This window comes from Halichoeres trimaculatus, unplaced genomic scaffold (assembly GCF_033239565.1).
Source record: "Halichoeres trimaculatus isolate MK-OKI-2021-1 unplaced genomic scaffold, fHalTri1.1 fHalTri1_scaffold_14, whole genome shotgun sequence".
NCBI lineage: Eukaryota > Metazoa > Chordata > Actinopteri > Labriformes > Labridae > Halichoeres > Halichoeres trimaculatus.
The window spans coordinates 25,530,433-25,542,701 of record NW_027437192.1 but is presented as its reverse complement, the minus strand read 5'-3'; the positions used below and the strand labels follow the sequence as shown (position 1 = coordinate 25,542,701).

Here is a 12,269-nt window from a genome sequence, read left to right as displayed (position 1 = left end):
TAACTGCTTATCCTGTTCAGGGCCGCGGGAGCCTATCCCAGCTGTCATTGGGCGAGAGGCAGGGTACACCCTGTACTGATCGCCAGTCAATCGCAAGGCTGACACATAGAGACAGACAACCATTCACTCACACCTACGAACAATTTAGAGTGAGCAATTAGCCTGACGAGCATGTTTTTGGACTGTGGGAGGAAGCCGGAGGACCAGGGGAGAACCCACGCATGCACGGGGAAAACATGCAAACTCCACACAGAAAGGCCCACCGGCCAAGCTGGGTGTCGAGTCGGTGACCTTCTTGCTGTGAGGCTGCAGCGCTAACCGTTGCGCCATCGTGCAGCCTATTAAAAAGACACATGACAAAAGCTGCCTACAAAAATGGACGTCATAACAAATCTCCAAAAGTGAAATGCTGGGAATGCACCTGATTGCGTCTCCGGTCCTGGCCTGGCTTTTGTTTGTTGTGAAAGTCAAGCTAAATACGACCTTTTGTTTTGACACAGTTTGTTTTATTTGTTTCCCTTTAGGTAGTTTCGATGAACGTTTTCCTGCCCTACGTCATCTGTTCTACAGTAAATTGATGAGTCACAGCTCCAGCATCTGGAAAAATTAGGATTGTTGGGTATATATGCTGCAGCCTGCTGGAGCAGCTGGACCACAACGGAGCAGTCCCATTGTGAGGTGGATAGAAATCTATCTGATTCGGTGCTGTGACGGAACGGAGCCCGGCCAGAGAGCATCTGGTTAATTTTTGTTTAACGTGTCCATGACGCGTAATGTTAGTGAATCCTGGTTCTGTCCTACCAGAGCTCATCTACCAACTCCAACCTCACCAAGCAGAGCCAACGTAACCTCACTCTTCATTTTATTGATAGACTCTCAAGTTTGAACAGACCACTGCAGAATAACTGCTGACTGTGGGTTGGAGTGAACATTATCATAAACAGTTTTACCTGTGTTTTAGCCTGTGATCTGTCACTCTTCTATTTGACTTTCTTTTGCTCCAGTGTCCACTATTACTACAAAATTAATCCAAAAAATCATTTTCAGAAGAGAAAAACACAGATAACTCTTTTCACTGATTAACTCTGCTGGCTGCTGTAGTGTCTTCATTGGACTTTCATTCCATGTATCTAAATTAACTGGCTGGGACGTTCATGGATACTGAAAACTAACACTTTGAAATAACCATGTTTGGCTCTGATAATCCCATTTTAACATTATGGATATTTAACATGCAAATATTGTATATAAAATTGAGCTGATTTCACAGTCACTTATAAAGTCACCACAAGGCCTTTAAACAAGAAACTTTTAATATGAATTGAAGGGGAAAATACCTTAAACCATAATGGTGGTTTGTCCTGTAATTTGTTTTATGAGAGCAGAAAAGAAAGAAAAATGTTTAACTTGCGTTTCAAGTTGAAGACCTTCATTGACTTTCAGATGTCCTTTAACGGAAACATAGAAACAGAAAACGACTCGTGGATGGACGAACAGTCATCTGCGAGTAGAGACTGAGATGGTTTGAAGCAAATTCAGTGACAGACTGGAGGATGAAAGATGCTGCCAATAAAAATAGTAGATGTGACTAATCTCAGCAAGAAGAACCGTGATGATGATCATTTAAGTATGGCTGATAACTGTGATTGTAGCAGTGGGAGTCAGCTGGTGGTGACAGGTGGTCCACATCAACCATCCACAGGAACCAGAGAGACGAGACAGTCCAGAACCTCAGAGGAAGAAATAATGTTGATAACATTAATTATAACACCTGTGCTGATTGATGATATACATCTCATGGTTTATAAAACTCACATGCAGTCTATCCATTAATATTTCATGAAGAAGAGGAACAATTTAAGATTTAAATGTTAAAGACCTTTAAATGTGGTTTCCATACCTGGAAAAGTGCTCAGCTGTTTTCCAGGTAACTTGAAGCGTGAACTGCATTATTTCCATTGTGTCCAGTGTCACAGTTTTCCCACAGAACACTGATAACACTAGATGCTAACCCTGCTGTGGCTTCTGTTCAGTTCCTGATGCACGTCACAAAATTTGATATTTATGTTTTGTGTGGAGACCTCAAGTATCTTTTCCTATCCTATTAGTCAAACTTACTCTGTCAGCATGTAAATATGATGAGTCATGGTTGGCTGCTTTCCTTACACACCCTGTGTGTGTGTCGTCATAATGTCCTCCAGCTCCTGTCTGGCCGGCAAAAAGGAAATGGCACAAACTGAAAGTTGATGCTGAAAGAATGACTCTTGTCTACAAATTCTCATCTGTAAATAATCTACATTTAGGAAAAATTCCAGTTATATAGTGGATACATTATCACCTCACTCACTCCTGTGCTGACTGGTTTCTCTAATGCAGAGGTTTCTGTTGTTGTTGCTGTTGTGTATAATCCAACAGTACAAGCTATAATCTGTGTCAGTCACATGATTTGCAAATATTAAAAGGTTGGTGAAGTGTGAAATTAAAGTATGTTCAAACACAAGTAGAGTTGGATTAATAAATAAATGCTGTAACTAAAGAAGATGATAGTGCATGCTGTTAGCTAAAAACAAAAACAGCTGAAATACAGATGCTAGTTTGAGAACCAGTAAGGCTGTATGAACACAGTGATAACACTAAGTCTGAATTTCTGTTACATTATGGCTCCTAACTATGCTTTGAATGCAATTATGGTCCAAAATTAATCAGAGGCACAGCTCAGCTCACGTGACTGGGCGCCCTATAACTGTATACAAAGCCCTTGTTACCTCCAATATGGCCGCGATAGCCAATTTTCGTCAAAAATCTAATTCAGAAACAGATGGATGCCATCAGGAAGACTACGTCTATTAAGTGTACAGTCTTTATGGTCAATCGCTGCGTACGCCTGATCCAGGTACTGATAAGTCTGCTGGCTGAAAAAATGATAACTTAAATAACACACCCGTAAATTCTCGCAGTTCAGCCTGCCTATCCCACAGTATTAATGACATAGCAGGGCATTATGGAGGAAAGGAGACGTCACTGCTGGAGATCAACAACATCATCGTGACCAAGGTAGAGAGAGATGAAGCTGTGCTGTTTGGCAGCTGCAAGTGCCGTTTAACTGAGAAACGCTGCAGCCGTGGAAGAGTTTAAAACATTAAATTTACACAAACTTTGTTTATACCTTCCGTGATATCTAACTATCAGAAGCCACAACATAATTAATTATTTTTGTTCATAAAACATGGAAAGATCTCTGTTAAAAAATGTTTGGCAGCTCTGAAAGAAGCTGCAGTCAGACTCCAGCCTGAACCTGTCACAGACTGAGGAGTAAGTGGAGCTCTTACTGGGTCTACGTCAGTTTCAGGCAGAAGTGACAGAGGAACAGACCAACCTGCACCGCGTCAGATGCAGGTAATAAGATATTTCAATATATAGGACTGCAAACTGGTAAAGCCACAAACTGGAGTTCATTAACTTGGTATGTGGTCATTCTGGTGCCTGGCCAAGAAGTGTGTCTCTCATGCACAGTGGACCAGAGTGTTATCATTATTTGTACCTCGACAAGCTGATTGGTTGTTATCTCATGTTAATGAATGCCATTTATTATTAATGTCCACTTATTTTTTTCTCCTCTTCTCTTTTCTTAACATCAGTGTATCTCTAAATTATACCAATTTTTGTGTTTACTGTCTTCATTACCTGAACACACGGTGATATTCATAGAGAAACTAACAGATGGGTGTACAGTATGTAATGTTCCTGACGACATGTGGCTCCTGCTGAGTTTGAAATTGGAGCACAGCTAAGAACGAGGAACCGTGGCTCACCGTGGAGGAGATCACAGCAGAGTTAAGCTGTGAAGTCATCAGGTTACAGAAACTACTTTCTGTTTCACCAGGTCAGTGTTTGTTGGTGAGACATGACACAAAGACAGACACATTAATAGATCTCTGCATTATTTAGCATGTTTCACCGACTGTATGTCAAAGATGGAGCCAGCGCGTGGTCTCTACTCGTATCTTCAGAATCAACACAGATCAGATCATTGTAAGCTTTCAAACTCCTGCTATAACTCCAGATGTGTCTTTAGACGTGCAGTGGGATTATGGGAGCTGGAGTTTTTTTCTCACCTCCATAAGAGGTTGAGTAACATTTACAACAACTTGCTCGGAGGCTCCACTGACCCATGTCTCTAACTCTCATACACACATGCACACACACTACGAAGACACAGCTATAAGATTAAACACCTCAAGTAAAGAGACGTACAAAAACTCACTAACACACACACACACTCACACATTTCACACACATGCATCCCTCCCACACCACATGGTTAATTAATTCTAATTTGAACGGCCGTGGCCTCACCTCCTACACTCATGCCTTCTGATGGTGCCTGGAGAAAACGTTACAGCATCTCCAGTGAGCCAGAAAGACGGGCAGACTGAGGCAGAGCCGTGAATGTGAAAGTAAGAAATGCCAGAGTGAGTTCATGCATTGTCAGAGCCTCATCGTGGCTGAGTGACAGCTGGGAGATGAGAAGGAGAGTTCTGCGTCTTCACAACTGGCAGTCAGAGGTGGCTGAATTACTTTTAAGGATTTTCAGACCAGGAGGTTCTTTAATGTGAGGTCAGTCACTACACACAACAGGAACACAGCCTGGCAAAGCTGTACGATGTGGCACCACATCAGATATGAATAAAAACATGTGCGTTCAGAACAACCTTTTATTTCTGTTTGGAGGAAACAAAAAGACTGAAAAAATCACTTTTTGTACCAGAGAAAAGTTTGTTGCTCCAAGTCAGAGCAGCTTCTATGGCAACAAGATCCTTTGACTTCATATCAAAGACTCATTGACAAAGTGATTGGTGCAGAAATATAACTCCAAACTCGTTTTTCTTTTTTTGGTCACTAAAATATAAAAATGAAACTTATTTACATTATAAAACTGTTTTTTTTTTTTTTTTTTGAGTTTTGGCCACCAGGGAGGCAGGTGTTCTTTAGGAACACCTGATCATTGACACAAATATCTAATCACCCAATCACACCGCAGTAACTCAATGTGGAGGCATGGTGAAGATGAGCTGCTGAGGTTCAAACTAAGCGTGGGAATGCAGAAGAAAGGTGATAGTCTTTGAACGTGGCATGGTTGTTGTTCTGAGTGTTTCAGAAACTGCTGGTCTACTGGGAATTTAACCAACAAGCATCTCTAGGGTTTACAGAGAATGGTCCCAAAAAGAGAAAATGTCCAGTGAGCAGCAGTTCTGTGGGCGAAAATGCCTTGTTGATTCCAGAGGTCAGAGGAGAATGGACAGACTGGTTGGAGCTGATATAAAGGCAACAGTAACTCAAATAACCACTGGTTACAACCGAGGTCTGCAGAAGAGCATCTCTGAACACGCAACACGTCCAACCTTGAGTCAGATGGGCTACAGCAGCAGAAGACCACACCAGGTGACCCTTCTGTGGGACGCTACAATTCACACCTCATTGGTTCTGGCTCACCTGAACTGGACAATAGAAGATTGGAAAAACGTTGCCTGGTCTGATGAGTCTGGATTTCTGCTCCACATTCAGATGGTAGGGTCAGAATTTGGCGTCAACAACATGAAAGCATGGATCCATCCTGCCTTGTATCAACGGTTCAGGCTGCTGCTGGTGGTGTAATGGTGTGGGGGATATTTTCTTGGCTCACTTTGGGCCCCTTAGTACCAACTGAGCATGGTTTAAAGTCCACAGCCTACCTGAGTATTGTTGCTGACCATGTCCATCCCTTTATGAGCACAGTGTACCCATCTTCTGATGGCTACTTCCAGCAGGATAACGCTCCATGTCATAAAGCTGGAATCATCTCAGACTGGTTTCTTCAACATGACAATGAGTTCACTGTTCTCAAATGTCCTCCACAGTCCCCAGATCTCAATCCAATAGAGCACCTTTGGGATGTGGTGGAACGGGAGATTCTCATCATGGATGTTCAGCCGACAAATCTGCAGCAACTGTGTGATGCTGTCATGTCAATATGGACCAAACTCTATGAGGAATGTTTCCTGGACCTTGTTTAATCTATGCCACCAAGGATGAAGGCAGTTCTGAAGGCAATAGGGGGTCCAACCTGGAACTAGTAAGATACTAGTGCATATGTACTGTATTTATACAAAGAGGGAGAAAGACAAAGAGATAGAAATGGATATATTTGGCAAGTTTAGGGAAAGCCTACTTTGTCCATTCAGTCAACGTTGATACGTATTAATACTTTTTTAAGTCAAAGTTTTGTGTATTACAGATGTGAGGTCAAGGTTTGGTCACTTTTGTTTTCTCTGACTTTGATTGAAACCAAGGAGCAACATCCGGTTAGTAAATATGAAGCCTATGCAGAACTACCAAATGTTGCTTAATGAGAATCTGGCAGTTTAGAAGTTATTAGGATTGTTCAATTTTCCAATCAGGGACACAGCTCAGGTCACATGACTGACGAGCGCCCTTTAGCTTTAGGAAACTTGGACCTGGCGTCAAATGTGGCTGCGTCCACAACTTGGCTTCATTTCAAGTGTCAGGAACAGATGGGTGACGTCACTGAGGCTACGTCCATGTTTATGTAGTCTATGATTGGTACATAGTTTGCACAGTTGTAGGGTTGCAAAGGGGTGGGAAATTTCCAGTAAATTCCAGGAAAGTTTCCCAAAAATGCTTGTGACAAATTTTAGCTAAGGAATGTTAAAAAATGTAAAAACCCTGGCAAATTTTGTCATGGAAATTTGAAGATTTTCTTTTTTTCTGTTTTGGACCATCATCAGTCAGTCCTTTGCTAGTCTACAGCAGTTCCACTGAGACCACAATTTCTGGATTTGGAGTCCAGAGGTTCTGTCAAGGTAAGCTTTGATAATAGTACTGAGGTAAATATATTTGATGTTTTGGTTTAAATTCAAGTGATAAGCACTTTTAATTCAAACAAACAAATGTTCATCAAAAGAGTAAAATTTTTAGAGGCTATCTATGACAAAAATTTATGTTAATATTAATGAAAGACTAAGTAAGGAAAAATTTCCAAAAAATCCTTGAAAACTAATTTGAAATGTCATTTAAAAATATTTTTAGATGTGTTTTCATGTACAGCTGCTTATAACAAACCAAACTGGTATAAATTTATGTATACATTTATATAGTTAAAATAAGTTCTTGGTAATTCCTATTTATTTCTGAAAATTCCCAGGTTTTTCAACCCTACACAGGACTGAACCTGTTTTTACTGAGCCATGTTTTGGATTCAGTCTTCAAGCAGGTCAGCCTCTGTATCAGAAGTAATAATGAGCAAAGTTTCTTGAGAACAGTCTCTGAGTTTGGCAGCTGATGAGCACTTTGTCCAAACTGATGAGACTGTGAGTCCTCTAAGAGGGAGTGACGTTTGAATGCTAATCACCGTGTTTTTGTGTCTGCTTGTGCTTTTATCCTGTGAACTTTCCCTCTCAGATCTGTCACTCATAAATCTCTCTTAATTAGACGACAGCCATAAAACGGATGCCTTAGATCCATCCTGCACTGGTCCCTTGTGGATGTGTGTCTTAGTTAACGTCCTCACTGCTGCTACCTTTTCCTGTCCACATTATCTCAGCAGACACAAACAGCCCCGGTGGCGAGGCAGATATCTTTATCCTGACACGCATCAGTTGACTGTAAGCCTCATTAATAAAAACATTAACTCACAACAGCTGATCAATAGCTATTGACTCAGGCTGACTGATTTGCTACACCTAGGTGATCGATGAGCTGGGTTAATCCTGGTGGTTGAGAGTGGGAGAGGAGGAGAGGAGGAGGAGGTGCGAGACAGGAGGAGGATGGTGGAGATGTCTCAGTTTGAATCAGTCACCTGTTAAATGAACAGAGCTGAAGAGTCTCCGTCCTGCTCCCGTCCACTTTACCACTGTGGACAGGCACCCATACCTGATATATGGGTGGGTGTGTACAAAATACACAGAGCAGTGTTTGCCTGAGTACACAGCCACCCACGCCATCATTCACCTACATATACACTCACATACACTCACATACATATAAGAGCAAGTTAGGTGTTAATGATTCTTAATTTCCATCAAGATTAGGAACTTTAAAATATCAAGTAGCAGCTTCCAGATATCCTTTTGATCCACACCATTCACTCTTTCATGCACGACTCACTGAAACACCCTCTTTCTAACACACACACACACACACACACACACACACACACACACACACACACACACTCATTATTAATGCATGTCAACAAGGCAGCCTCTGATGTTGAATTTTATGACGAACAAACAGACAATAAAAATAAAAGATGCTGTTGTGATGAGGAGGTTGTAGCGATTTCCACTCACATTAGGCTTGCAAGCACACTGAGGAATACACAGGATGTACGCTGTGGCAACACACACACACAAGCACACACACACACACACACACACACACACACACTTACAGGGCTCTGAGCGGGGAGTATAAAAGGGGCATCCTTCCCACTCAACAGAGAAGTGCTCTCCTTACTCTAACACACTCGTGCATCGTGCTTAACCTCTTTTTTCAAGGTAAGGAAGACACTTTATCCTTTTCTTCTATAATACTTTTTTTTTTATTGAGGAGACTGTTTTCTGCCTAAGAGAATATTTTATTTTCATTTTTTCTTTATTCTCGTGAATGAATCCCATCTGGATTTTTCATTTGAGGTTGTTGATAATGTAGCTTTAGGAGGTTAAATTGATTTTCACTTGTTTTTATTTCATTTTGTGACTCAACTTTTAGAGATTTTCCTCCAAACACAAACTGGAAATGTTCACTTTCTGTTATTTTTATCGTTTTCCTCCAGCCTGTCTCAGGAAATAAGACTTCGGTGTGTGTTTCTAGCTGTGGTTGGTTGTGTTGTGGTGCCCCTGAGTGACCGTGTGAAACTGCTGATCTGATTCACGCGTGTCTTTCACGCGGTCAGAGCGATCCGTCGCTGTGAGGGAGCAGTCGTCTGACAGATGGAGGGTGATCTGAGTTGTGGTTTTTCTCTGAGTCAGGAGAAACGGCTTCTCCAAACTCTGACTGGATTTCATCTGAAACTTCTTTTATTGAACTTTCTCTTTGTGCTGCTTTCTCCTCTCTCTCTCTGGGGTTTAGATGACTGCGGGCTTGTGTGTGTGTGTCGTGCTGGCAGTCTTGTGTACAAGCTGTTTGGGGCTCCCTTTCTCCTCTCGTCTCCTAGAGGAGGGCCAGCGCTCCATCTCTTCTCCCTCTGAAGGTACAAATCACGGCAGGCGAAGACTGAAACTAAACAAACACTGAAACTTTCACTAATTTAAAGAAGGTGTGTGTTTTTCTGACATCTCCTCTCTCCTGTGTGTGTGTGTGTGTGTGTGTGTGTGTGTGTGTGTGTGTGTGTGTGTGTGTGTGTGTGTGTGTGATGAGCAGCTCTCCTCGAGGCTGACTCCCAAACCTTGAAAGAGACTCACCTCCAACACAGCCGCTCTGCCCCCCAGCTGAAAGCCCTTCCTCTGGAGGAGGACGCAGACTCCCGAGCCAACCTCGGAGAGCTGCTGGCAAGACTCATCTCCTCCAGGAAAGGTGTGTATGAGGGCTAATAATTATATATGTGTGTGTGTGTGTAGTTAGTACAATTTTCTGTCCTTCCTGCTGCACCTGCAACATCTTAAAGGACGCGAGGGGCTGGCTAAGTGTTTGTGAAGAAAAGCATCTGACAACAACAATAACACCAATATAGGTGCTTTTTCAGAGACAAGTGCCTCATCCTGCCAATCTCCTCCCCTCAGTTTTGCTAATTACTGGAAATCAGCACACAGCCACTAAATGAATTAGTGGCTCTGAAAAGCTTTTGTGGTTTGAAAGAGCGAATATTAGTGTGTTCAGCCTTCCGGCCATCCTCATACGGGCTTATTTCAAGTTTTGACTCTCAGTCGATTTTTTTCCTTGTGACGCCAAGAAAACAAAGAGAAAACAAAGCCTGTTTCCTGGTTACACGACTCTTTGAGCTTCTTTATCAGTCTGGAATAGGAGACAGAGTTATACACAACATCAGCTTGGCGTCTTGGAAAACTGACTTCTTGTGTTTCTACAACTCCTAAAGCCTGAAACTTTACACAAGGCTACAAAAACGGATGTATGAACACAGTCAATTCATCATTTTCAGAGTGAATTTCACAGCATGGGATCCAGGAATAAAATGCTGCAAAACAAAAATTTAAGTCAGGGATTCACAGATTTGTTCACTGACAACAGGTAAGGTATCAGCTGTGCTCTCAGGTATTTCTCATGTTGGCTCTAAAAGACGATAATTTCACATTCAACTGTCTACATGTGCATCTCAAAACTGAAGTTTCAGTCTTTCCTCGACAAAGTCTCCAGAAGCATAAAAATGCAAAACAGCTCCAGAAAGTGAAATCAGACAGGGAAATCAATAAAATGTTAAAGGGCACATTAAAATTAATAAGCTCTTCCGTCGGGGATTGTGAGCGTCTAAGTTGCCTGCTCAGTCGTGCGTGTTTGTCGGTGGGTGTCCGTGTTCGTGTGCTCGCTGTTCACTTGCATGTTTTGGTGTAGGAGGTGTCATTGTCGAGCCTTCTGCAGCCAATCTTCTCAGCTCACCAGGGAGGTGAAACACTGTGTTTATGAGCGTGTGTGTGTGTGTGCGTGTGTGCACGCCACGTTATGCGTGTGAGTGGTTGTGTGTTGCGTAGGAGGATGTGGGTGGAATGAAACAGCATCTCTGTGTGCGCTTGATTGATTACCCAACAGATAAGATTCCTGTTTTAATTTGCTTTAAATAAAGAATCCTGGATTCAGGGATCAGGGTGGTTTATGGGTAATATGAGGAAGCAGGAGGCTTCTTTAGGGTTGGTGAAGCAGCACACACAGAGAAAGAAAGAAAAACACATGCACCAAGACAAACAAGGAGAGAGTAATTGTATGTTGTCACTTTTCTGACCGTTGCCCCCTTTGTTTTGTGTTTGTGTGAGGACGTGTTCAGGAGCGAGAGGAATGATGAGAAACAGATCAGTTAAAAGCCCAAAAAACAGCTTCAAAGCAAAAGACAACAAACACAAATAATCATCAGTAAACATCATCTGCTGCTGCGATCTTATTTCATGTCTGGAAGTCTTTCAACACCAAACCAGGAGAGTGTTTTTAGAAATAAACCCAGATGACTGTTGCTGTAAATTCTCACGTCGAGGCTGAAATTTTACCCAGAGATTGAAGTGAAGTTGATAAAAGAAGCATTAGAATTTGAAAGTTAATTTTAGTGCCTAAAGACTTTCATTTCTCACTTTTATGACAGCATAATTTTTTGTCCAGTCATGCCACAAAACTGTCACAATTAAAGAAAAATAAAGAAAGATTCGTCTTTAAATATCTGATAAAAGTCACACTCTCTGTGTTAATGCTCAATATCTGACAGCATCTAACTTCCACAATCAGAGCAAGCACTCTCCAAGTATCTCTAAGATTTCTTTCCTCCGCTCTCCTCCTTTTCCTTCCTCCGGGGATTACTAACTTCCTTCCTCCTCTCTTTCTTCTCCTCCTCCCACGCTCTCCATCACCTCCAACCCTCCCCATCCTTCCATCCTTCCCCACTTCAGGATCCGTGCGCAGAAACTCCACGGCAAACAGCAGAGGCGGCGCACAGAGCACCAACCACCGGATAGCAGACAGGGACTACTTGGGGTGGATGGATTTCGGCCGCCGCAGCGCAGAGGAGTACGAGTACTCCTCATAAAAGGAGGTCACGGCTCGAAACCCTCCTCCAAACGGGCACATGAGAAAAAGAAGAAAAAAAAAAAATCAAACCCACGCAAGCTGGCTCCTCACTGTCTCACAATAAGAGTCTATTTATGATGTATTTGTTGTACATTTGTTTGTAAAACTGTAATAATGCAATATACATATGCCAAATTTTGCAGAGAAGTCTCTCACTGTCCGAGGATCGTTTGTTTCTGGTTTTCTCTGGTTTCTTTGTGATTTTGGGAGGGGAGGATGGGATGGTGTCATGGTCTGTTGAGAGTTACTGGACTGAATAAAAACATAAAACATAAAACATCTCACTCTGCATGTTGCTTCTCTCACTGTAAAGCAAAGAGCCGCAGTCCAACCATTCATCAGGACGGCCGTGTTATCTTGCTTCAAACAGGCTCTCATGTGAATCAGTGTTGTAATGTAGTGTTGTAACATCATTATCCTTTTTATGCACTCAACAAATGGTGAAAGTGGACACTTATCGTCAAAGCATGAAAAGGCACTCAAACAGA

The 12,269-nt window shown here is 42.1% G+C and overlaps 1 protein-coding gene across 1 annotated transcript; it reads left to right on the top strand.

The window, feature by feature from the left end:
- Positions 1-8,398: 8,398 nt before the first annotated feature.
- Positions 8,399-12,058, top strand: LOC141803013 (cholecystokinin-like). Its single transcript, XM_074686874.1, has 4 exons — positions 8,399-8,555; positions 9,130-9,250; positions 9,421-9,573; positions 11,604-12,058. Exons 2-4 carry the CDS (start codon positions 9,130-9,132, stop codon positions 11,738-11,740), a joined length of 411 nt encoding a protein of 136 aa, XP_074542975.1. The 5' UTR covers positions 8,399-8,555; the 3' UTR covers positions 11,741-12,058.
- Positions 12,059-12,269: the final 211 nt, after the last annotated feature.